The 27,200-nt window shown below is 42.1% G+C and overlaps 1 protein-coding gene and 1 non-coding gene across 6 annotated transcripts in view; both read left to right on the forward strand.

Moving 5' to 3' along the window:
• The window catches only part of haus6 (HAUS augmin like complex subunit 6), a 38,139-nt gene that overhangs the window by 7,935 nt on the left and 3,004 nt on the right, over positions 1 to 27,200 (forward strand). For 3 of the 5 annotated variants that reach the window (XM_033018241.1, XM_033018243.1, XM_033018244.1), the window contains 14 exons: positions 225 to 303; positions 1,705 to 1,837; positions 2,887 to 3,031; positions 6,574 to 6,639; positions 7,557 to 7,602; positions 8,561 to 8,734; positions 10,094 to 10,278; positions 11,408 to 11,537; positions 12,817 to 12,919; positions 15,500 to 15,608; positions 18,581 to 18,638; positions 18,764 to 18,952; positions 20,015 to 20,150; positions 25,560 to 26,771. In XM_033018241.1, coding sequence (XP_032874132.1) covers positions 225 to 303; positions 1,705 to 1,837; positions 2,887 to 3,031; positions 6,574 to 6,639; positions 7,557 to 7,602; positions 8,561 to 8,734; positions 10,094 to 10,278; positions 11,408 to 11,537; positions 12,817 to 12,919; positions 15,500 to 15,608; positions 18,581 to 18,638; positions 18,764 to 18,952; positions 20,015 to 20,150; positions 25,560 to 26,771 — 2,765 coding nt within the window. Of the gene's footprint in view, positions 1 to 224; positions 304 to 1,704; positions 1,838 to 2,886; positions 3,032 to 3,120; positions 3,242 to 6,573; positions 6,640 to 7,556; positions 7,603 to 8,560; positions 8,735 to 10,093; positions 10,279 to 11,407; positions 11,538 to 12,816; positions 12,920 to 15,499; positions 15,609 to 18,580; positions 18,639 to 18,763; positions 18,953 to 20,014; positions 20,151 to 25,559; positions 26,772 to 27,200 lie in introns of those variants that run through there. The other 2 variants (XM_033018242.1, XM_033018245.1) reach the window with 2 other exon arrangements.
• On the forward strand, positions 17,318 to 17,449 carry LOC116971672. The gene has a single exon (XR_004411549.1).

The following is a 27,200-nucleotide window of genomic DNA, read 5'->3' on the forward strand; positions in this document are numbered from 1 at the left end:
CAATTTGTTTTGGGCTGATGATCTTATATAATTCATTCTCTCCGTGCCCTTTACAGTTGATTAAAATCAGTTTGATCTAATATTTTAAAGTTATTTGAAAATGTCTCACTCCCTAGATATTGGCCGAGCTGCTTGTTATTTTCTATGATTGCTGTTGTTTAAAATTCTGATTTTGTATTTAATTGCAAAGTTAACAACTGTTCCATTCATTTTCTTTCCTAAAGAGATTGTTGGCCCATTTATGATAAGAAAGGTGCTGCGTGCTTCAGAAAAGCCTGTTGTGAATGGATGAAGAAAATTGCTGTAAGTAATTAAACAAAAAAAACATATGTTTGGAGTGACATTTCGGTTCAAGATCCTTCTTCAGACTGATGTTAGGGGAATGAGCTTGACGTTTCAGGTCGAGACCCTTCTTCAGACTGATGTCGGGAGTGACATCAGTCGGAAGAAGAGTCTCTACCCGAAATGTCACCCGTTCCTTCTCTCCAGAGATGCTGCCTCTCCCACTGAGTTATTATAGCATTTTGTGTCGATTTAAACCAGCATCTGCAGTTCTTTCCTACACATCATTGAGTCGTTTATGCAATTTAATCCAATTAAGTGTCACCGTTGGACATCAAGATGCTAGAAACATTGTAATTGTTGATAGAACCCAGTGGAAATGATTTAAGTATCTTTATGCACAGTTTTTTTTTTTTTTGCTCGTCCAAATTTTTGCAGCTTAATGTTGAGAAGACATTAACTCTTGTCATAGCTCTGTCCTTTACTCTGGCAATTGTCTGAAACAAACAAAGTTGCTTATGACTTTAATCATGAGTTTCTCCCTAACATGTTGTAGTCTGACTGCACCCTCACCATGTCTCAGCCCTTTTGCTGCTGATACTCCTACTCTTATCCAAAACTCTGTCCATTTCCTACCTCTTCCCCAGCACATATTGGCCACCATCTCTGTTTTTGTTGGTTCCAGCTATACATTCAGCTGCTTCAGCCAAGTCCAGATAGATTTTTGTCCTGTGTATCCATATTTCTTTTCGGCAGTCCTTAAAAGCTAACTTGAATTTTTGGATACGATGGTGGTTATTACCTGTGTTTGCTAGCATCATTATGGATATGCCAAGGCAAGTTCTTCTAAGTAAATAGTTCAGTGGTAGAAGGTGAGCCCTGTGATTCCTTCTGGAAAAGTAGAAGGGATGATGGCAAAAGTTCAATAAACTGCATCTAAGTGATCAGAGATCCCTTGTTATTTTAAAGGAATGTTTGGAAGAGAGGCAATGGCATGTAAGGTAGCATCCTGCAGTGTAAAACTTGGGGAAAGCACAATCTTTCTAATTGTCCAATATTGTTGTGGAACAAGAGCCTTTAACGGAACTAATGTTTATCTTTTGACTGGTTGGAATACCATTCTAACTACCTTTGCTGCAGACAAATATACCTGTTGTTGTCTCATTGCTTTATTGGCATATTATAACCACCTTTGGTAGAGGTGGGGAGAAGTGGTCGGTAAAGGCCAATAAAATTTGCCGGTCGGGGTTGGGTAATAACGTAAGAAAACCATGATAACTTTCTGTTGTTTGAAATTGCATCCATGATTATATTTTATAAGAAGGTAGCAGCATAAAATTCAACTGTGTGGTCATAGAATATTCTATTCCAATGAATTAATATGCCTTTAATTTAAATCTTTGTTTTCTTTCACCCCTGAAGGATGATGTTGGAAATGGTTTTCCTCAAGTGGTGGCTTCTTTATTTCTTTCTCCAGGAGGCCCTAAATTTAGCAATCTGATGTATGCTTTTTCAATATATGTGCTCACACAGAAGTTAAAAAAACAAATTGAAAGTAAGTGAATTATTTTAAGTTTAGCCCAAAATAACTTTTAGCATGTACGTTTCAATGCATAAATAATACATTTATTGATCTTTCAATTCTCTGACTCTAAAATAGTTATTTGCAAATGACTAACTGATATGCTAAATCTCAACAGAATTTTTGGGGAAAAAAAGTTTTGTGCATTTAGTTTGACAACATACCTGTTGGCAATATTAACAGTTGATTTGGAAGAACTTGTGTTCTTCACTTCGTAGATAATGTCTGCAATCTGCTTGATTGCATGACATTCATTGATAACGAATCGTGAAAGTCACTGACCAGATTCTATGTTCGTGGTGTCGGAATATTCAGGAGGCTTTGCCAAAATCAATTTTTTAGTCTAGTATTTTTCACAATTGTAATTTAGGTATTTATTTTGGTTTCTGCTTTGTGTTGGTCAGTTCTATATCAAATGATTCAGAGCAGCATAGTTGATTAACCTAATTTTAGCTAGGTTTGTGAAAGTATGTTGCCAATGGCATTCTACCTTTTACTTGAAAGTCTGTTTTTGTACTCGAATACTTGGAATCTACTGTTGTGCAGATAAAAATTGGGTACAGATACTGTTAGATCCTATTCACCAGCAGTAGTAAATCTTAGTTCAGGCAGGATATTTTAAGATTTCATTCTGCTTTTGACTACTATGTAAAGAACATGGTCACATTTCTTTCCTTTTCGAAGTTAAAAGTGATTTTTATCCAAAGCAGGAACAGGAGATTTTGCCGAAAAGGGGAACGTGAGTATGGGTGTATTCCTTAAGTTGCATTCCTTAAATATAAAGGGATGCAAGTTACACCCATACCAAAATGTTCTAATTTGTGAGAACATTTTCATCTTGATATTAAATTTGTAGGGGTTGCCAAGTTGGGGTTTCCAATTTAAAGGATCTACATTAGATATTCTGTTTTGAAAGCTCAGGTTTGGGATGGAGTGCGTCCATGAGATTTTTTTGGCTTCTTTCAGGTTAGGAGGAAAAATCTCACTCTATGTTCTATCTTTTTACACCTGTTTTTAAAAAGAGAGTGACTCGTGCCACAAGACAGTGGTAGGAAAATCACAAGATCTACATTTGGCAGCTGTGAAGTGTTGTATTGAGCGAAACCAGTTTTCAGAAGGGATTCAAAAAGAAGCTTTCGTTGTTCAAGAATATAAAAGAAGGGAGTCGTGAGTATATTTCAGTTTTTGTGGGGGTTTTTTTGTATCGTCTATTGTTTTATATTTTCATAAAGCTATGGTTTGCATCCGGTTGCTATCCCGGAACTATTCAACACAGATGTGATGCAACAAACTAACTTGCCCCTGTATGAAGCGGGATAAAACACATTGACTATAGCCCAGTTCATTGGTATTCTTTGGATGGCAGCGAGCAGGATGGTAGGTGCAGTGGTAGAAAGGGTATAATGATGATTGACGCCAACGCCACAATTTGTTTTTTGCTTAGTTTAGGTTCAATAGATTTATTTGTAAAGAAAAGCTACACCGTTTCACATCCCATCAAGCCTTTCATTAAATAATTAGAAGCTGTATACCTGATTATTTGAAACACTCCAGTGTATTGATCTTGAGGTAGGATTGTAAATGGAATAGTTGCTTGAAAGACTAGTCAGCACAGAAACTGACCTCCCGACTAACAATGATCTATTTATTCTATGTCTATCCATGATCGCCATTCCCTTGGTTATGTTTTCACACCCTAGACTTCCTTATCTATGTACCTCCCACTCACCTGACATCAGTCTGAAGAAGGGTCTCGACCCAAAACATCACCCGTTCCTTCTCTCCAGAGATGCTGCCTGTCCCCTGAGTTACTCCAGCATTTTGTGTCTCTTCCATTTGAACCGCATCTACAGTTCTTTTCTACACAGAAACTGACCCTTTGGCCTACGTTGTCCATGCTGACCAAAGCTGTATTTTTAACCTTCCTGATTGCTGCTTTAAGTGTACTCCGACACTCCTTGTCCTCGCGGAGAGTGTGACTTGACCCAACTGCTTAAACCTGATGTATTTTTCCTCCTTTTACATAACAAGAACCTTAACATCTCTTGTGAACATGGGTTCCCTAAACTTGCCAGCCTATGACCGTCACTCTAACTGGCACATGCTAGACCTGTAGTCTTGCTGCCTCAACCTCTCACTTGCCAGCCGCCCCCTTGTGTTCAAACTGCTCTCTTAATCAACCTCCAAGTTAAATGCCTCCGACATAGAAACTTGCCCCAATATAGAAACTTAACTTGTGGACTAGTCCAATCCTTTTCCCTAATTACTTTAAAACTAATAGCATTATGGGCATTGGTGCCAAAATGCCACCCGCTGTCACTGTTCCCTACAAAAAACCATTAGTGCGAAGCCATTTAGAGTTTCAGGCCATTGGTGGGTGGGAGCTAATTTCTAATCAGCAAGAAAACTATCATCAGTTTAATAAAATAAAGTGTATGCTAAAAGAGGGGTATCTAACAGTTTGTTTGTTACCTACTGGAGAGTTTAGAGATGGCATTTTTTTCCCTATGGATAATCTCAAATTATTTCCCGGTGAAGACATTTGACAACTAGACCCAAGAGCATAATCTTGGAGAATTTTATTAAAATTAGGATTTTTTAATATAGGAGATTTCGTGGCCTCGGGCATGTCTCCATGCCATTCAAGGTGATTGTATCTTAACTGCACCCTTAGTTCAGTCAAAATTGGGCATCACATGGGCATCAGATTTGCTAGGGACATCAATATTCAAAATAAGTAAAAGTATAAGTTTTGAGAAAATAAGGAATGGTGAAATATGCAGTGACGTTGAAGATTGCCCAATGATGCAAAAGGATTTGTTTTTTTAGAAAAAAGCTGCATATTTTTATTCTCCATCTCCTATGTTAATCACTCCTCCCATTAGTAGCCTCCTGAATATTCCTATTTTCTGATCACCACCTCTTCCATGGAAATCTTTTCAAATACTAATTATTTTGACTAAGCTCTTGCCATCTTTTTCAGGGTTGTACTTCTATTTATACTTTGGTAAAATTTTACTATTGGTGATTTAAAGATAGGCATAAGATTATAAGTGATAGTAGCAGAATTAGGCCATTTGGCCCATCGAGTCTACTCCGCCATTCAATCATGGCTGATTTATCCTTTCCCTCCTAACCCCATTCTCCTGCCTTCTCCCCATAACCTCTGACACCCATCCTAATGCTAGAGTCAGTTATTAAAGATGGGATAGCAGCACATTTGGAAAGTGGTGAAATCATTGGACAAAGTCAGCATGGATTTACAAAAGGTAAATCATGTCTGACGAATCTTATAGAATTTTTCGAGGATGTAACTAGTAGCGTGGATAGGGGAGAATCAGTGGATGTGGTGTATCTGGACTTCCAGAAGGCTTTCGACAAGGTCCCACATAAGAGATTAGTTTACAAACTTAAAGCACACGGCATTGGGGGTTCAGTATTGATGTGGATAGAGAACTGGCTGGCAAACAGGAAGCAAAGAGTAGGAGTAAACGGGTCCTTTTCACAATGGCAGGCAGTGACTAGTGGGGTACCGCAAGGCTCAGTGCTGGGACCCCAGCTATTTACAATATATATTAATGATCTGGATGAGGGAATTGAAGGCAATATCTCCAAGTTTGCGGATGACACTAAGCTGGGGGGCAGTGTTAGCTGTGAGGAGGATGCTAGGAGACTGCAAGGTGACTTGGATAGGCTGGGTGAGTGGGCAAATGTTTGGCAGATGCAGTATAATGTGGATAAATGTGAGGTTATCCATTTTGGTGGCAAAAACAGGAAAGCAGACTATTATCTAAATGGTGGCCGACTAGGAAAAGGGGAGATGCAGCGAGACCTGGGTGTCATGGTACACCAGTCATTGAAAGTGGGCATGCAGGTGCAGCAGGCAGTGAAGAAAGCAAATGGTATGTTAGCTTTCATAGCAAAGGGATTTGAGTATAGGAGCAGGGAGGTTCTACTGCAGTTGTACAGGGTCTTGGTGAGACCACACCTGGAGTATTGCGTACAGTTTTGGTCTCCAAATCTGAGGAAGGACATTATTGCCATAGAGGGAGTGCAGAGAAGGTTCACTAGACTGATTCCTGGGATGTCAGGACTGTCTTATGAAGAAAGACTGGATAGACTTGGTTTATACTCTCTAGAATTTAGGAGATTGAGAGGGGATCTTATAGAAACTTACAAAATTCTTAAGGGGTTGGACAGGCTAGATGCAGGAAGATTGCTCCCGATGTTGGGGAAGTCCAGGACAAGGGGTCACAGCTTAAGGATAAGGGGGAAATCCTTTAAAACCGAGATGAGAAGAACTTTTTTCACACAGAGAGTGGTGAATCTCTGGAACTCCCTGCCACAGAGGGTAGTCGAGGCCAGTTCATTGGCTATATTTAAGAGGGAGTTAGATGTGGCCCTTGTGGCTAAGGGGATCAGAGGGTATGGAGAGAAGGCAGGTACGGGATACTGAGTTGGATGATCAGCCATGATCATATTGAATGGCGGTGCAGGCTCGAAGGGCCGAATGGCCTACTCCTGCACCTAATTTCTATGTTTCTAATCAAGAATCTATATCTACCTGAAATATACCCACTGACTGCCTCTACAGATTAACCACCCTTGTTTTTTTTTCCCTCTTTCAGGACATGAAATTGGCATTACTTGATTAATAGTGATAAATGACCTTTTATAACAAGTGAACTTTAATTTATATTTGCGTCTAGATTACTTGTTAATGAAAATCAAGCCTTGAGGAAACAACATAAAGAAATGAAAGATGCACTGGAAAAGTAAGATTCATTTAGTGTTTTATTTTGTGGATTCATAATGGATTATGAGCTTTGGCTTTTGAGTAATTTTAATGTGACAATAATTGTCTGTGACGAAATAGACCTAAAGTGAAGTGCCACAGTAGGTTGTTTGAGCTCAGTAAAAGTAATTTCTCAAGCATGATACTTTGAAAGATTGCAGTTGAGGATAACTTGAAATGATTTCTTGTATGTTTAAGAAGGAACTGCAGATGCTGGAAAATGGAAGGTAGACAAAAATGCTGGAGAAACTCAGCAGGGGAGGCAGCATCTATGGAGAGAAGGAAATAGGCAACGGTTCGAGTCGAACCCCTTCTTCAGACTTCTTGTATATTGTTTTTCGAGATTACTTTGTTGTGAAATTCAACTTGGAGATGATAATGTTGCTTAGTTAATCTTGCCCTAAAGCCCGTGCTCATTTCTTTTGGAGGCAGTGATCAAACAGGATGCCAGTTCATGGTTGGAGAATGACATGTATTGTGGGCAGGAGAAATATGCCTCAAGTTTTTAAAGAAAGTAACTTAGAAAAATGATGATGGTAGATGTGGTTTATATAGAATTTTTAGAAAGGTTTTTGCTGAGGTCTAATGTGGTATGCTGTTCCAGAAGGTTAAGACAGTGAGATTCTTTGTTTTGCATACCCAAGGTACACAAAGAGTCACCGCATATATAATGGCGAAAAAGTTACAGAATATTTCATTCAGTCCTTTTATTCTCGTGGCTTCAACCTCCGGCCCTTGATAATAGCGCCTGATGTGAAATTTATATATTTTTCGTGAAATCTAATTTCTGTAATCATCCTAAATATCTTGTTTTGCATGTGTTCCATGAAGAGATATGTAGTGAATAAATCCATTTATAGAAAACCTAAAATAAAATATTTTAAACTTTTTTGCTAGATCTGCTAATGGCTTCGCAAAAGAACATTATCCAGAAATGAAAGAGGTTTGTATAAAATTTAATTTTCTTTAGTTTTCAAAAAGCGACAGCTAAAGGTTTCTTACTTTTAGCAAACTAGACGTTTGGTTTTATGTCATATTTCATCATATATCTGGGCTTAATTGTTTGTTTTGTAAAGGTAGTAATATAAAATAATACATTTTTCAGAGGAAGCAATGATTTTTGTTTTATAAACAAATTTGCAACTAAAATTGAGTGTTTTGGCTTGTACCCGCCCCTTCATTTATTATCCCTTTTTTACATTGGAATTCATTTTATGAAACTGGTGATTTTTGTTTGTTGCTATTAACTTTATTGCTTGTGTGGGGATTCTGGTAAGCAGGCCTCTTCCTACCGTATCTGGAGTTGGGTTTTTTTGAGAACCTGCAGCAGAGCAAAACGGTAAACAATGATCTGAGTTTTCCTGGAAGTACCAAAGCCATACTACAATTGGGGGAGGACATACTAACTGCTGAAGGAACTCAGCGGGTCGAGTTGCGTCTAAGAGGAAAATAATTATCAATGTTTCACATTGGGATCTTGTAGTTTCTCCAGCAGTTTGCTCCAGATTCTAGTGGTTGAAGTATTTTATATCCCCATCATTTAAAAGGTTATTAAGTGCCTTATTTACTACTTGTTTACACTCTTAAAAATATTTGATTTGCTCACTGGCTTTGTTTGGTATATATCAAACTTTTATCCAGTTTTGAAGGCACGTTTCTTTTGCTATTGTATAATCTAAGGAATCTTTTAAACTACATTAAGTTTAGTCAATCAATATTTCTGTCACTGTATCGTTCTGAAAACTGATTGTAAGAAATGACCTAGTCTATAATTGTAGTAACTAAGTCAGAGAATATTGGTTGTTCAATCTGCAATGAGAGAAACTAGGAATGATTAAGAAATACGGATATTGTGCACACCTGAAACTAATTTATTCACACTACATACACCTTTCATTCAGCTACGCAAGATGTGGAACACAGTAATGGATGCACTTATGGAGTTGGAAAAAGAAAGAGAAATTATTGATTCCATAATGGAGGGACGTGTAGACCTGGACATACTTGATGGAACAGATGTAGCCTTAAAAGTCTCAAGATCACTATTAAATAAGATTGAAAATGAAGGTGCTCAGGTGGGTTTTGCTTTATAATAATCAATTCTGCCTAAAGTTCTTTTTGCTGCACTCTTGGTAAATGGACAAAAAAAAAAATCTAAACTCAAGTGCTTCACATTCGCTAGAATGGAAATTTTGCGTCGGCGATAGTGCCATAGAGTGATACAGCAAGGAAAAAGGCACTTTCGCCGAACCTGCTCACGCCGACCAAGATGCCCCGTTTACATTTGTCCCAAATGCCTGCAATGGCCCATATCCCAATGTGCTGGCTGTGGCAGTGCACATGTGCAAGGCGGCCGGCCGTGCCAGTGGATGAGGAGCGGCCGGAGAGCGGAGACCTGGCGGCCCGGACACGATATGGCGGGTGGAGACAGAGAGAGATAGAGAGGGGGGCCCGCCAATGCTGAATAAACGCAGAATCACTCCCTGGAGTTGGAGTAACTCCCTGGAGTAACTCTTGCTTCTTGGTTTCCTGGTCCTCCAAAAATATTCCAAATGGAATTTAAGCTGGAGGTGGTGGGGGGTCCACAACCAAACTCCAAACTCTGAACAATAACAGCCTTTTGCACTTTATTTGTTTATTTATTGTGTGTATATGTATGGTCTATGGTATATAGATCCACTGAACTTTTATCTCCTGTTCTATATTATGTTTACATATTCTGTTGTGGTGCAGCAAGCAAGAATTTCAGTGTCCTATCTGGGACACATGACAAAACTCTCTTGACTCTCGACTTGGACTTAAGCAAAAAAGGGTTCTTGGGGGAAAAAAGAGCTACCTTAAATTTAGTTGCGTCTGGTTGGGTAACTATGGTAGGATGAAGACTATTCTAGGCTTTAATTGTGCGGGGGAACTGCATGGAGCAACCAGCATCTCTGGATAGAGGAAATTGGGTGACGTTTAGGGTAGAGACCCTTCTTTAGACTCCCTCTGGTTTTAATGTTTTTAGTTTAATTTATACAGCGTGGAAACAGGCCCTTCGGTCCACCGAGTCCACGCCAACCACCAATCACCCGTACACTAGTTCTATCCCACACATTAGCAATGTAAGTCAAGATTGTTTTATTCTCTCACGTCCCAGTTAAACAATGAAATCCTTACTTGCAGCAGCACAACAGAATATGTAAACATAGTACTCTGTAAACAATGTTATAAATGAGAAAACTAAACAGTGTATATTTATATATGAATATATAACTATAAATATATATATATTTGTATGTGTATAATACACACACACATAGCTGGAATATGTTGGCAGGTGTGGGCCGAAGGGCCTGTTTCCATACTGTATCACTCTATGACTCTATCAGTAATTAAAATTTCAGTTCGAATAAACACTATCTATTGCTCTTAACCTGTGATTCTGTTCACAGATTGATGACCTGTACAAAGCTGGTGAACTGAATCTTGTAGCGATAATCCAGCTGTGCTATTGGTCTCTCAGACTTCTTAATGACCAGCGCATCGAAGCAGGCTCAGCAGAATTGGAACAAAATCTTTCGTTGGAAAAGCTTGCAAAATCATTGAAAAGTGAACTAATTGAAATGAAAGAGAAAAGGTAAATGCGTGGTTTAACTATTGCCATTTGTGTTGGAGGAGGCAAGTGCTACCTTGAAATTTAGGTTTGTACAGTATTTGTTCATAGGGAACTAATTCAGTGCGCACACACACATTTGTAACAGCATAAATTGCACAATACAAGATTTCTGCGAACACGAACTACTAAAAATTAGAGGGAACGTTGGTCACGAGTGCCGGCAGCTCTATTTAGCCATGAGTTGAAAGGTATTCTCCGCTTGTTGAGAGAATTCTCGTTAATTGTCGATTGCCACACAGTCAGTGTCTGCCGTGTATTAATCCTCAAATCTCCCTGCCTCTGAGCGGGAGATTTCATAATCCAGCCGTTGACCGGGTATTGCCGCCTCAGACATTTGAATTGAACTGCCTGTATCAGACACGTGTGCGGTGCACATGTCCTTCAACCAGCCTCTCAATCCATTTTTCCAGTCTTGTGAGTTGACTGATAACATAATTGGATGTTGAGGCAGTGCCTCCCTGGCCAGTATTGTCCTTTTGGACAGCGCATTTTGACTTGGTCTTCCCTGAGCCCGGGGTTGACAAGCTGCTCCCTTTCGGAGCTTTTGCGGAGGTTGCTGTGAAGGTCACGCCTGCCAGCGTCTCCGAGCTTGATACCGACAGCCAACGATCTTGCTCGTTGTCCTCTTTCCCCGCTGAATTTTCAGCTGCCTGTTTCCTCTTGTTTCTTGGTTTGTCCATTTTGGAAATCAAACCAGCGTTGAAACCAGTTCCTGGGGAAAAACCTTACCTTCGACCGTTAAAGCTGTGAAGGTGTACTTCAGGGAAATTCCCGATATCAACTTCCCCTTCCGAATCAATTCGAATCACGCGCCATGCATCAACGTATTGATGCGCGTGCGTACCGGCTGGTTCTTCACGTAGTCTCGTCACAAGACTTCGAAATAAAATCATGTGGTTTGGGGATATTTTGGCGTTTTATGGTGGCCAGCAAGCATTTTTCCATTTCTTGCAGCTGATTATCATTCACAAACTAAGGGATCAAAATCACAATTTGTGTGACATCTGTAAGAAATTCTTGAAGGTCCATCAGTATTCAATAGAATATATTTCTCTGGATTTTCTTTTATTTGGTCAAATTCTTTTTACAGCCAGAAGATAACAGAGGAAGTGTTCCCCTCTATCCAGCAATCAATAGCTGAAATGGAAAGTGCGTGGGACATGAAATGGGAACAGTATTCAAATAACACTGTTTTTTCCCAAATGAGAAAAAAATATCCTGTGAGTAGATCTTTTTGCTGATTTTTTTTTTTCTTCCTTTTTTATTTTTTCCTTTTTCCTTTCCTATACAGGTAAAGTCAGTTTTAATTTATTAATGTAAGTGTGGATGCCATTAATGAACCCCAATCTGTAGACCTGTATGTTTTTGAGTTCGACAGGAGTCGAAAAACGAATTTAGTGATCAATAGAAAAGTTGTACAAGAAGAGACATTACCTTCGGTATGGAAAATATTGGAGCGTGAAACATATTTGTTAACATACTGGGTCTGCCAACTGGTACTTTCTTTAATCCAGACAAAATTACGAGAGCAAGCTTGAAATTCCCCTGCGACCGGGGCTTGTGAACTCCATTCCCATAGTCAACTTCCAAGGCCAACTTTGTGGGCCGATTCCTCCTGTCGACTACCCAGACGGACTGCTCCAGTACCGTTGGTTTCCTCTTCGAGACCGTGACCGTTGTTGGTCAGGCAAAATGGATAATTCAGAAACGTTTTGGATCCATTGATACTGGAAAATCGGCCTCAGTCAGTGGCTCCCTGCTCCGGTCTCACTCAGCGGCGCCCAGCTTGTCAAGGTGGTCGCCTCCGCCCGCAAATGCACCCACTCTCCACACTCTGCTCACTCAGCTCCTTCAGCTTTATTCTCCTCGTCGCCTGTGATTGACAGCGGGTGCCGGAGGTTGCGTCGCCGTCCCAGCAAACGACAGGAGAGAAGATAGAAGAGGAGACCAATCTGCGCTTGCGTGGTTTATATGATTTTTAAACCTTAGACTTGTGTAATATTCCACCGATTGGAACAAAAGTTGTAGCACTTGCACCACAGGAGAATGGTGAGCAAGATGGCGAAAAATCGTAGCGCTACTGGGCACCATTTTTGCGCAAATGTGGAAACAACGCAAAGCAGAATAGGATAAGATGAGAGTCGTAATTGCATATAGATAGATAGATATCACATAAGATAGCACGTTGGGTAAATTGCAGATTTAGCAGCCAACGATCTGCATTATTACTTGGAATGACGTTCAAATCCTACCATTATTGCTAGAAAATGTAAATGATTTTAAGTAACTCCGAAATTTAAAGAAAAGTATAGTAGTCCAATCATAGCTGTGAAACTTGCTCGTCCCCTTCAATGGTAAAATTGCAAGTAATATCATGTGAATAAATCCTAAAACGTCATTGTGATCATATTGCCTTTGAATATTCCATGTGTATCTTGATGTACTGTTTGAAATATGGACATTCATTCCATCAGCATCATAATCAATGTTCTTTTAAAGGTCCTTGATCTTCTCCCAACCATGCCAACTTTATCTTTTGTGCCTGTTTCAGAAGAAGCTTATAAAAGCAGTATATTTTATTTACACTCTGCAACATTTTCAGGTGAGTTCAGAAAATGATTGTTACACTGTAATAGCAATTCCTTCTAATTTGATTTTCTTTGCCTGGAATGAATATCCCATTAACATGTGAGTAAGATGTATCTTTAATAAAATACATAAGAAAATCTATTGCAAAATTGAATTGTTTAGGATGTTAATAATTAGCAGTACAGGATGGTCATATTATTGTGATTAGACTGGTGTGTACTGTTTCATAGCCATTCAACACAGTAATTGTACTTTGTACAATACTTTGCTAGTACTTGTGCTCCATAAAGATAGTCCCACTCCTTGACAAATCCTCCTTTTCTCTCCACACTACCATTCCTACTGATAGCTAATTCCATTTTTAGAACTGAATTTCCTTTTTGAACATACTGGCGAATGGAACTTTATCGCCTCTCTTGCTGGTTTTGCTTAAAACTGAACTGTTGACGAATTATGGTAAATTAGTCCATTAATTGGGACCATTAGTCCCAAAGAAAACCATCTTTGTGTTCAACTGCCTGTAGCAAATAAATTCCAGACACGCGCAGCTTCACCCGAAGTATGGGGTAAGATGAATCAGCGATGCATCAGTTCTTCCACTTTAATTTGGAGAGAGTGTCTCCAAAACAACTGTCTTTCGCTGGTGTCCCCCCCTCTCCCCTCCCCCCCCTCTCCTCTCCCCCCCCCTCTCCTCTCCCCCCCCTCTCCTCTCCCCCCCCTCTCTCTTCTTCCCCCCCCTCTCTCTTCTTCCCCCCCCCTCCTCTCCCCCCCCCTCCTCTTCCCCCCCCCCCTCCTCTACCCCCCCCTCTCCTTCCCCCCTCTCCTCCCCTCCCCCTCTCCTCCCCTCCCCCTCTCCTCCCCTCCCCCTCTCCCCCCTCTCCCCCTCTCCTCCCCTCCCTCTCTCCCCCTCTCCCCCCCCTCTCTCCCCCTCTCCCCCCCCCCCTCTCCTCTCTCCCCCTCTCCTCTCTCCCCCTCTCCTCTCTCCCCCCTCTCCTCTCTCCCCCCCTCACCTACCTCTCCCCCCCCCTCACCTCTCCCCCCCCCCTCACCTCTCCCCCCCCCCTCACCTCTCCCCCCCCTCACCTCTCCCCCCCTCACCTCTCCCCTCCCCCCCCTCTCCTCTCCCCTCCCCCCCCTCTCCTCTCCTCTCCCCCCCCCGCCCTCCCCTCCTCTACCTCTCCTCTTCCTCTTCTCCCCCCCCCCCCCCTCTCCTCTTCCTCTCCCCCCCTCCTCCTCCTCTGGGGTAGCTACGGGTCTGCACTTGGTCTAGTATAAACTAAAACTACGTTGAACCCTTGTTCTTAGCTGATTTTAAATGTTTAACATTTGTTCAAATCATTAACTTCAATGGAGATGCACTTTGATGATTATTGTTTTCATTTTTGTTAGCTAGGATATTTGAGATTTTTTTTAATACTTTTCCATTTTCAATTTATGAAGCTGCTCAATTCATATTTTATTACTTTACATCAATGGTTAACTGAATCAATTACAGAATATAGTTCTCAGCATTGTAGTGCATCATAGACAAATGGGAATAGAGGCAGGTTTGACAGTATCCTATCTTATGGAAGGACCATTTACAAGCCCAAAAACTGAGGGGAAGAAACAGTTCCTCAGTGGTAGTGTGCACTTTCAAGCTTCTGTACTTTCTGCTAGAGCAGGGATAAGAAGGAATAACTGGTGTGGAATAAGTCTTTGAATTTTTTTTAAAAAGCCATAACATGCTGTAGAACTCAGCTGGTCAGACAGCATCTCTGGAGAACTCGGATAGGTGATATTTTGGGTTGGGATCTGTGTGGGGAGGAGAAAGCTGAAAGCTTGGTTTTGGGGGGTAATTGGTAGATGGTTGGACAAAGACCAGAGTTGAAAAGCCAAAAGTGCAATAAATAAAAAAATAGAAGTGAAAATTGTCAAATCGGAGAAAGGAATATATGGAGAAGGGGGCAGAGGGGGGAGGGGAGAAATGGGTGCAAATTCAGGTATGGGGACGAGTGGGGTGGGTGGTGTGAGAGAAGTCTGATTGTGTTAGCTGCTTGACCAAGGCAGCATGAAGTTTAGATGGAACAATGGTGGGAAGTCTGGTTTCTGATGGGCAGGGCTGCATCCACACCTCTGCATTTCTTGCTGTCTTGGACAGAGCTGTTCTAAAGTCAATCAGTGATGTGCTTTCTATGGTTCATCTGTAAACGTTTGTAAGAATTGCTGCAGACAGTCCAAATTTCCTTAGTCTCTTCGGGAAGTACACCATTGATGCTGATTGGGGCATGTACTCTGCCATAATTCCCGAAAACCATAACTAGCTCCTTCAGCAATGTCGTACTGACATCATGTAAGAAAGTTCTCCATCTCTTTCCTGTACTCCATCTCGTCATTGTCCGTGATTCGGCCCGCCATAGTGTCATCTGCAAATTTGTAGATTAAATTAAAGCCAAATTTATCCTTGCAGTCGTGAATGTATAGAGAATATAGTAGGGAGCTTCTAATTCTTCTGTTTACACTCGTATTCATCAACATCATCTGATTCTTCTGCCACTTAATGTACAATAATGTGATTTACAGCAGCCAATTAACCGATGTGTTTATCCTTGAGATTTAGAAGAACAATGCACAAAAGGTTCTGGAAGAGATGACAATGGGATCAGTAGCATTTCAATAACTTCCAATGATCCAAGCACATCAGAACACCAGTGTTCAGAGAGGTATGTTTTGTAGTACACTCAATTGCTTTTCATTTTGACCTCGTCTTTGAATCCAATCAAGTTTGGAAATCTTGCATTTCTGGCTGCCCTGAAAATTTTAAATCATACTTTTCTAGAACTTCTAACTTTTTGGGCAATAAAGCAATAAAGACTTTTGAATTTTATCTTAATGGTTAAGCATTTGTTTAAGATATTCTTAGTTTGTTTATGATATTCTGAGTTGGAAAATAGACTTAGGATTGCAAGGCTCGAGTTGTAGGGAAAGGTTGAGCAGGCTAGGACTTGATTCCTTGGAAAACAGGAGGCTGAGTGGTGATATCTATGTGTATAATAAAATCAAGAGGGGAAAAGATAGTGCCCACCATAATGTTTGCGACAAAGACCCATCGTTTATTTACCTCTGTATTATGTTACCTCAAACATTATGGTGCCCTGAAATGGGGGAACTATGTATAAACACTGCTGTAATTTCTAGTTGCAGAAACCAACATGTATAAAAATGGCTTTTCTTAAAATCTTGACAGTGTGCACTTTAACAACATGTGATTTGTTCTATTACAAATCTCAAATTGTGGAGTACTTAGGCAAATAAATAAATTATGGATCATTGTCCCAAACATTATCGAGGGCACTGTAGGTAGGGATACCAATAGAGGCATAGGTTTAAGGTGAGAGGGGAAAGATTTACTTGGAGCCTGTGGGACAACAGTGGTGGGCATATCAAACAAGCTGCCAAAGCAAGTAGTTGAGTTGATACAATATCAACATTAAATTACCTTTGGACAGGTACATGGATAGAGTCAAGACTCAAGTGAGTTTATTGTCATGTGTCTCAGATAGGACAATAATTTTTAGTATATATATATATATTAAACAGATAAAGTGCAATAGGTTGTTATAGTTAATAGTTTGTTTGAAGTTGTGTTTAATAGTCTGATGGCTGTGGGGAAGAAGCTGTTCCTGAATCTGGATGTTGCAGATTTCAGGCTCCTGTACCTTCTACCCGACGGCAGCGGAGAGATGAGTGTGTGGCCAGGATGGTGTGGGTTTTTGATGATGCTGGCAGCCTTTTTGAAGCAGCGACCGATAGATTCCCTCGATGGTAGGGAGGTCAGAAGCGATGATGGACTGGGCAGTGGTTATGACTCTTTGCAGCCTTTTCTGCTCCTGGACGAAAGATTAGAAGGATAACGGGGGCCCAAACACAGGCAAAAGGGACAGGCTTAAACAGTTGGTTGACATGCACAAGTTGGATTGGAGGACCTGTTTTGGTGCAGTATGATTCTTAATCATGCACCCAATGGAGCATGGAAAACTAGAGGAGCAGTATTGTGTGGAGATGGATTTGAAAAGTTTATAAACCGTGGATGCAAACAGGATGAACATTGCAGACTCTAAGTTTTCCATTAGAATGTTTAGCAAAAGAATGGGGATTATTATTGTCATGCTAAATAGTCAACGAAGCTGTCTTTGAAATTGGATCTAATTGGATTTAAAACATGAGGGACGGTATGGGAGGTGGGAGGAATAGATCTGGTTTAATATTGTAGGACTTCATTTTCAATTCTTCAACCTTTAATGCTAAGGAAATACCGCAAATTGCAAAAGCTTGCTGCATCGCTTTTATCTATTTTTATGAGCATTTTCTGATTGTATAATATGGGTAACTAACTTGGAATAGTCTGGTACTATTTATTGTTTTTAATCCTTGGGAGGCTGATACATAACTAGAGCTAAATTTACTCTAGTTGTCACGAACATCTCCCTAGAATAAAATTAGCCTTTTGATGACCGAGCCGACTTGAGAGAAATCGGAGCGGACAGATACGAGGCGAACAAAAGATGTTGCACTTGGTGTGGTGCTCAATGGTGCTGCAAGTATGGTGTGTTCCCCATAATTAAACTTGTGAATCGTGTATGCAATGATAAGCGTGACTTTTCAGTTCAAAGCTATTAAAATATTCAATAGTGAATGTTTCGATAAGTGTGGGGGTGGTAGTAGGGTTCAAAATTTGAGGTGAGAAAGAAATGTCTAAACTGCTATTTTTGATAAAACAATAGAGAGAAACCAATAGGCCACGGGTAGTGAGGGAGGACATGCAAGTGGAAAAGTGGCTGATAGTTAAGGGCATGTCCCACTTTCACGACCTAATTCACGACCTTTTTTACTCGTGGACATTTTTCATCATGTTGAAAAAATGCCCCAACCTACTTGATGCCAGGAGTACCTACGACTAGCATCACGGCCTACTTATGACCTCGTGACGACCATGCTGCGAGTATGAGTCAAGGGCGAAGTCGGCAGAGGTCGTGAAAGTGGGACAGGCCCTTTAACAACAAAGTTACAAACAAGAATGATGAGTCTTGTGTACCAGGAGAAAGAAATGACAGATGTTTTGATCTCTGAATTAATACCTAGTAAATCATGAGTGGTTCAGGATCAATTGAAGGCCAATCATTTGGATCAAATGGAGTTGTGAATGGATTTGTTTGATTGAAAATTTGGACAGCTTGGGCATGTTGATTGAAAATGTGACAATGGGATATAGCTGTCGAAGATGGATTCCATTGGAGTTGTTTGTTTCCTATTGCTTGAAAATTTGTTTAGCTAATGCAGCAAGATGAAAAATATAGAACTGAAGATAGGTGCAGGGTTAAATGATCAGTGCTGTTGAAGAACATTTGACAGCTTTCATGTGGCCAGCTGCTGGAGTGGATTTGCTGAAAAGACATCCATCCTCCAAGGGTACTGATTTGTGTTAAGTATTTGCAAAACAAACAATGATATCTGAGCTGGAACGGAGTGAAGTTGGTCAGAGATGGGTATGAAGAATTGGTATCGTTCATGTAAATGTAAAGTTCACCAATGCACCTTGAACATTGAATATCCTTTCACATTTTATTAACTCTTTGCCTTGAATTTTGGATTGAATCAATAGAACGAAGATTAATTCCTCCTTTTGATTTTGCAGTTTCAACCCTCCCATCAGAAATACAAATGGACAAATAAATTCTACTTGTCTTGGAGATGTAAGATATCTTTTTATATTATATTTACAAGGGACATTTCACTTGCATCAATGCATTATTTTGTTGACTATACAATTTGCCATCATTATTACTTCTATTTACTTGATTAAAAAATGTGTTTTTAGGAATCAATTGAAATACCGCTGGTAACTAAACAACCTCATGAAAGTAGATTGCAGACTCCATGCGTGGATGAAATAGAAACTTGGCAGACGCACGAAGAACGAAGTCCATTACTTTTAAATAAACCTAAAGAGAGTTACTCTAAAGGAAATGAACCACATCAAAAGACATCTGACCAGTTGGCAGAAGCAGTAAGAATCAGTTCCTCTTATCACATCCTTGCAACAGAATAATTTTTTTATTTGACTAGTTGTATTGCTAATTCTTTAAAGAACTAAACAGTTAACTGCATTTCCCTGTTTTCATCCAATTGATGTACATTTGTCTGTTTTCAAGAAGGTCCATCTTTTAGAAAGTTGCTATTGAAACAGATTAATTTAGCTTCAATTGCAAGTTATAACCACGCATGGGAACATTTGCTCATGCTCTCCTTTCGACTCTTGGTGCCTTCTGTTTGACAATCATTCTGTCAATTGAAACAATTTCCACTTAAATAATTTAAACTGTAAAAATACTATATTTAAATTAACCTCTTGCTATTGGAGCAGTCATGTTTTTATTCTATCCAGAAGTTCCTGGAGTAGTTTTGACAAAACTATAATTTTCTATGCATTGATTCTATTGAATCAATTGGTTATTGAATTCGACACTTCTTTAACTGCAGGCTGACCAATAAATGTTATAAATGTATACATGTATCCATAACTTCCTTGCTTCTCCATTTGTGTCGTATTTCATGAAAATAAGGACGCTGCAGCCTTTTCACTTGAATTGGACTATTTGATCAATTTGTCCTGTCACCTTAAAGTTGTGTGAGCCCCAGCTTTCTCTTCCATTTTATTTCCTCTTTCATTCCAAATTGTATTACTTTACCTTGTGCTTCCATTTCTGGAGTATATCAGCTCTAAAATCATTGATCTCAGCCTTCATTTGTATCAGCATTCTATATGGAGATTCAGTTTGAATAGTTAATCCTTTTTTCCTGAGAACATGTAAATGCCTCATTTTCAGACCACATCTACATTCCATAACAACACGTAAAGAATGCTTCTTTGGTCCCAAATAGAACTTATTTCCCCCCACAGGTTACCATCCTGCCCTTCAAATACTTAGAATATTTGAAAAGTGTTATCTGTTATGCTCACCAGTGCTATTTCATATCCTCTTGTTTGCCCTTCAACTTGTTTGAGGTGACAAGTGGTATCATCCTAATAATCAACATGAAGTTATACTTAATACATTTCGTCCTACAGGTAGCAGATAACATTACAAACGATTCACCTGGAGGATTCCAAAGTCAAGATCTGGTCGAAGAAGGCGATAATTTGTCATGGACCACCAATCCTTTTATTGTTCAGAGTGAGCTACTAAGAACACCTGAAAACTTGAGTAAGTTTTCTGCATAATTGTTTAATTAATGATAAGAAGTCTGAAGAAGGGTCCTGACTCAACGTAACCTATTCTCTCCAGAGATACTGCCTGACCCACTGAGTTACTACCGCAATTTGGGTCTATAAACTAGCATCTACCGTTGTTTTCTATTACATTTTTAATTAATGATTTGATTTCAAGATGTGCAAGGGTGGGACGGTGGCGCAGAGGTAGAGTTGTTGCCTTACAGCGCTAGAGACTGGTTCGTTCCCGATGACGGGTGCTGTCTGTATGGAGATGGTACGTTCACCCCGTGACCTGCGTGGGTTTTCTCCGGGAGCTCTGGTTTCCTTCCACACTCCAAAGATGTACAGGTTTGTAGGTTAATTAGCTTGATAAAAATTGTAAATTATCCCTAGTGTGTGTAGGATGGGGTTATCGTGCGGGGATTGCAGGTCAGCGCAGACTCGGTGGGACAAAGATCCTGTTTTCTTGCTTATCTCAAAACTAAGTTAAAAAAAATGTGCAGGAATTGCAGATGCTGGTTTAAAATGAAGGTAGACACAAAAAGCTGGAGTAACTCAGCGAGTCAGGCAGTATCTCTAGGAGAAAGAATCGATTATGTTTCGAGTCGAGACCCTTCTTCATACTGAAAGTCAGGGGAAGGGAAACAAGAGATATAGACGGTGAGAGAGCGTCATATAGAACAAATTAAAGATGTGCAAAAAGTAGAGATGATCAAGGAAAGGTGGAGCCCACAATTTGATTTGATTTGATTCAATTTATTGTCATTGCACTTTTCAGTGCAACAAAATGGTTTAGCCTGCAGTCATAACATAGAATAAATAACAAACACTCAACACAGTTTAAGTCCCAAAGTCATTGTCTCTTCCCTCCTTGCTCTCCCTCTGCGCTGAGGCAATCCAAGCCTCCGATGTTGTGACCCCGCCGGGTGATGGTAGGTAAGTCCTGCGGCTGAAACCGTGCTCCGCAAACGGGCCGGTTCAAACTCCGCGGCCCGGGGCGGTCGAAGCTGCCGTAGCTGCCGTCCTCCAGTCCAGCGGACGCAGCTGTAGTTGCGGGAGCTCCGGAAAACGGCACTCGAGCTCCCGATGATGTTGTCCACTGGCCCACGGCCGAGCCTCCAAAGTCGGGTCGGAAGTTGGGTCGCACCGCAACCACAGCCCCGAAGTCGGCCAGCCTCTTGTTGGTAAGTCCTGGCTCTGACTCCGCAGCCTCGAGGTCGGTCGCAGTTGGAGGCCGCCATCTCCGCAATAGGCCTCAGCGCAGACGGACACGGAGACGGGGGATACGGCAGGAAAGGTCGCATCCCCCCCCCCCCCCCACACATACACAACTAAATAAACTAAAAACGGGACAACAGAAACCAAAAAACAGAAAAGACAAATGGACTGCAGGCGAGCCACAGCTGCAAGGCAGCGCCGCCACTTCCCTCCAATGGTCCATTATCGGCTGTGGGCCAGGTGAGGTACACAAGCTACACAGACAATGAAACTCAACAGGGTGACAATAGTATGACGACTAGGGTGGGGGAGGGACGGGAAGAGATGGGGATGCGAGGGTTACTTGAAGTGAGAGAAATCATTATCGTGCCTCTGGGTTGTATGTTGCCCAAGCGAAATGTGAGTTGCTGTTTCTCCAAGTTACGTTTGACTGCACTCTGACAATGGAGGTGATGCAGGACAGTGAGAATTTTGATGGGGTGCCAAAAAAAAAATTTGCAAATGCAAATCATAGCTTTTCTTGAGTCAGAAGACTTGCACGTAAATTATTGCAGGTGATTATTAAAATTAAGTTCAAAATGTCTTTATTTCAAAGTTAAACAAATTGCTTACATACATTAAGGCAACATTTCCCCATTGTTGAAGTGAAACAGTAAATTCAAGTTGGAGGCGTAATAGTCGACCATGGAGCTATTTTAATCTGCTCTGCTAAATTGTGGTAATTTATTTCACCTCTGTCCTTCATTAATAGGAAAATTACTTGGAAATGCCCTCTGGAAACATTTGAGACATGGCTACATTTTTATTTTTATTACAATCTGTGTTATCAAATATGCCTTCAGCAGTGTCGAGAGCTTTTCTTTGCTATAATTATTCCTAATCCCTAAAATGCTGCATTATTCAAGCAGCGGGCTTGCTGAAGTGCAACAGTATTTGGGATGGCAATTTTTCAGATACTTTAAAGCATAATGAGTAAGATTTAAAGATTGCAGTTTCAAAATGTAGCTGCTGTCAGGGTAGCTTGTTTTGGGCCAGGTTTCATCAGCTGACACAATTTGGCAAATAGCTGCCTTCAATGCTGGCTTTTTATTATTTAGAAACAGAAGTGCATATGTTGGTTAATACACAAAAGGACACACAGTGTAGGACATGCATGATATTCTTCCGATTTAAATCGTAATTCGGATTTTGTTCTTTTCCTAATAATGATTTTCACACCGTTTAATTGGCAAGATCGTAAAATAAAAGAGCGAGGAAGAAGTGTCAGTGGAGGTACCGGTCTGGAGGCGGGCAAGCTTGTCAGCAAGATCAGCCAATAGCGGGGCGGCGGGGGGGGGGGGGGGGGGGGGGGGGGGGGGGGGGGGCGCACAAGGGAGGCCTTGGGTGGAAGGAACTCAATTACGCTGGCTGAGATCAGCCCAGCGGCGTCGTGCGAGCTGTGACGGTGCCCGTTTATCGGAGTGAACCGGAGCACATGAGACGCGGGCCACAAACGGGAGCGTGGGCTCGGTGAGCGTGAGCTGAGACTGGGGTGATGGCAGCGGGGTGTAGATCCCCTCCCTCTCCCCTCTTGTGGGGAAAATATAGTGTTTCCCCATATAGAGCTGCAACTGGAAAGGGAATGGTATTTTATTTCATGAAATATTTTTATTTTGTGGGTTATTTTACTGGTTATTTGTGAGGAAAAAATCTAAGCTTCTATGTGTAAACCAGCAGCAGAAAGCTTAAGAATTACTTTCAATTTATTGACAATGTAGGAGTCCCCTGAACCCCCACCGGGGCATTGCCCCTGGACCCCGCCGGAGGCCTAGCCGGCCTCTAGGACTCCCCAGCCAATACTTCCTACTTTTCTTCTGTATGTTAACATCATGTCTGGTTGGAGTAACTCAGCAGATCGGGCAGTATCTCTAGAGAACATGGATAGGTGACATTTTGGGTCGAGACGCTTTAGACTGGTGGGGGGTGAGCTGGAAAGGAGGAGAGGCATGAACAAGATTGGCAGATAATGGGTCGACACAGTCGAAGGATTTTTTTTACAGGCAAACGGTTGGAACCAAGGCCAGCGCTAACAATAGTAGGTTTGAGACAGGTTTGAAGAGATGTCGATTGTGAAGCCAGGGAGAGAGGAAAGTAGTGTGAGGGGGTGCGAAGTGGGGGGGGAGTTCAGGTGGGTCATGGGGGAGGGGGTTATTGCTGGAGAGGCTTAATAGCGCTGGAAAGCACCGTTACTTTGAGAGAATATTCTGGGTTGTTGCTATCAATATGTTGAAATCCACAATATTTCCCAATTGAAGATTTTTTTTAATTGTTCAAATTTAACTAATTTTCTTTTACCTGCTTAATCTATCTGCGCAATACTCACACGCTCAATCTCCTCAATTCCTATCTTCCAAACGCTAGGTCACAGTCATCCCATTTTCACACATGCTACTCACATTGTTCCCGCGGACGCGATAAATCCTCCTGCTGCATTTCAACCTATATTTCCCAAGTTACTGATCTTTTAAAAACGGTTTCAAAATACCAATTTTTTTTTCAAGCTTTCATTTTAAAGAAAAAAAACTCCAATTGACGTCACAATTCACTCGCAAGGCAGGACGTGACACTCCGCGCGCTCCAATGACATTTTCCACATTTTTAAAATGCAAGTTTTTTTACCGTCAGTCCTCTCGCAAACTCCGGGCACGAGAGTACCTCCAACCCGCCCCTCCCCTCCCCGTCTGCCCCCTCCCCTCCCCGTCTGCCCCCTCCCCTCCCCATCTGCCCCCTCCCCTCCCCATCTGCCCCCTCCCCCTCTGCCCCCTCCGCCTCTGCCCCCTCCCCCTCTGCCCCCTCCCCCTCTGCCCCCTCTGCCCCCCCTCCCCTGCACCCCCTCCCCCTCGTGCCCCCCTCCCCCTCTGCCCCCCCTCCCCCTCTGCCCCCCCTCCCCCTCTGCCCCCCTCCCCCTCTGCCCCCTCCCCCTCTGCCCCCTCCCCTCTGCCCCCTCCCCCTCTGCCCCCTCCCCTCTGCCCCCTCCCCCTCTGCCCCCTCCCCCTCTGCCCCTCCCCCTCTGGCCCCCTCCCCTCTGCCCCCTCCCTCCCCCTCTGCCCCCTCCCCTCCCCCTCTGCCCCCTCCCCTCCCCCTCTGCCCCCTCCCCTCCCCTCTGCCCCTCCCCTCGCCTCTGCCCCCTCCCCTCTGCCCCCTCCCCCTCTGCCCCCTCCCCCTCTGCCCCCTCCCCCTCTGCCCCCTCCCCCTCTGCCCCCTCCCCTCCCCATCTGCCCCTCCCCCTCTGCCTCCTCCCCCTCTGCCTACTCCCCATCTGCCTCCTCCCCATCTGCCTCCTCCCCATCTGCCTACTCCCCATCTGCCTCCTCCCCATCTGCCTCCTCCCCCTCTGCCCCCTCCCCCTCTGCCCCCTCCCCCTCTGCCCTCTGCCCCCTCCCCCTCTGCCCCCTCCCCTCCCCCTCTGCCCCATCCCCTCCCCCTCTGCCCCCCTCCCTCTCTGCCCCCCCTCCCTCTCTGCCCCCCCCTCCATCTCTCTCTGCCCCCCCCTCCCTCTCTCTCTGCCCCCCCCTCCCACTCTCTCTGCCCCCCCCTCCCACTCTCTCTCTAGCCACGCCTGTGCAGTCGGGGGCTATACGTGAGTGGATAGGGCAGGGGATGGGGGGGAAAGGAGCGAATGAAAGCGTTACTAGAAATTAAATAAATCAACGTTCAAATCCTGGCTTGTAAGCTGCCCAAGAGAAATAAAAAGTGCTCCACAAATTTTCTACAACTTTTCAACATTGGATATTTTCCAAATTGGAATTGTCAGATTTACTCCACAGGTCAATGTTCCTAATCAATAAACTGTGCTTGATTGTTGAACCAGAGAAAGGTGTTCAAATCCCTCTAAGGCATCTGTGGGATTTAAATCTAACTAAATAAATCTGAAGGAGGGTCTTGATCCAAAATGTAACTTATCCACGTCTTACAGAGGATAGGGGTAGGAAGATGGATGGCGAGGCACAGTTGGCGACGGTTGCCGTGACTCGTCACAGCGGGGATCTCTGGCGTCACAACGGGAACCCGTCAGCCACGCCTGCGCAGTTGGGGGCTATGGGTGAGTGGTGGAATATTGCGTTTGGGGGCCAGCCCTCCCGTGAGACAGGGACCCAACGGGTCCCACTTGGCCTTGTCTCTAATAACTCTTCTGATCTTGCAGTTACAGATATTAGAAACACCTGGAGATGTGCAGTTCAGGAATCTGAGCATGAGCAAATGAAACAGCAGGAGAATGTATCAACACATCCAACACAGCCAAACTATGCAAATGACCAATTTCAGTTGGAACCTGAGAAATCACCACTTGCAACATATATGAAGGTGTCCGGATCTTGTGAGAATGCTCCTCCAGATACGTCTGTGCTTCAGTGTGCTGAAATTGATCAAGTGGAAACCTGGAGTAAGACACTGTTTAGTCCTGATGTTAAGTCAGCTAGTTCAAATTGCCGTTCCATCAGAAATGAAAAGTGGAATAACTGTAGGGAACCAGAAATACGTTGCTCAGATGTTGGATCTGAAGATGAGGATTGTTACTTCAATGGTAAAGCTAGAAGTAATGATGCAAATGGTTTGTTGACAGGTAAATTTCTCTCCCCAGTTTCTTCTCAAGTTTTCTGTTCTAGTGAAGATTATGGCAAAACAAATTCTGTAAGCCTCATCGACAATGTAATGGATGATGAACTTAGTCGCTCTCTACAATTTTTGCCTCTTGAAAAATTAAAACCACCATCTCCAATTAAAAAGGAAAAATTGTCAAAAAGTTTCATTTTGAAAATGTGCAAAAACAATGATACTTTGGAGAATTCCGGGCTCTATACATCCTTTGATGGTGAATGTAACTCGGATAGTACTTTACCATGGAATCAGTCACAGAATGTGATTACTACTCCAAATGATTCATTGAAGCCGCCAAGGTATGGAATTTTGCATGAGACTATTCCTGATGTCCTTGGCAATGTCAGTTTGAATAGCACCAGAAGTCCCAGTGTTGATCAGCCAGATGATCCTCACTTGGACATGACAGACTTGCGGAATAGAATGGAGGAATTGCGAAAGAGGAGTGTGGCTGTTTTCACGTGTGGTGTAAGTGAAAAGAAAATATTAGTTGAAAATATGGGACATTCTCATTTCCAGAATAATACTGACAATAAAGATCAATGCAAGTTGGAACTTACTTGCAAAATAGACTGCATGGATGATGAAGTTGTCAATACTGACAAACTGTTTACCCAAGAATCAATATCGATGAAAGCTCTTACCTCTTTGGAAACTCAAAAATCTGGTTTAAATCTTATTTCTTTGAGCAGCTCTTCAGTGAATGTTATGGAACTTCAAGATGTTTTTGACTCTTCTCTGCTCAGTTCTACTACAAGTAAGTATGTGTAATACTGTATATGGTTTTAATGGCAACAAATAAATGATTCTAATTTCACTTGCAGTAGGTAAGTAGAATAGTATTCATCATTGATAATGGTCAAATGCCAGTTTTAAAAGTTGACCATTTGTTATGCTGTAGTTTTGAAAGCACTAACAAGCAATAGCATAAGTACTATGTATTAAAAAAAATTGCAGGGCTCAACTTTCAACTCATTGGAAAACTGGAATTAGTCTGCACAAGCATCCCAGGCATTATCCTAGTGAATTACTTTTGCTTCCTTTCTAGTCCTCCTATGTGGCAACCAAATTCAATTTGCTGTGTTGCCCTAGATTTCCCACTGAAAGATTTGTGTGTATGAACCGGAAACCTAATTTCCTTGTGTATTTCAGTTTATCTCTTGTCCCTCTGGAGTGTTTTTTTTTC

This window comes from Amblyraja radiata, chromosome 3 (genome assembly GCF_010909765.2).
Source record: "Amblyraja radiata isolate CabotCenter1 chromosome 3, sAmbRad1.1.pri, whole genome shotgun sequence".
Classification (NCBI taxonomy): Eukaryota; Metazoa; Chordata; class Chondrichthyes; order Rajiformes; family Rajidae; genus Amblyraja; species Amblyraja radiata.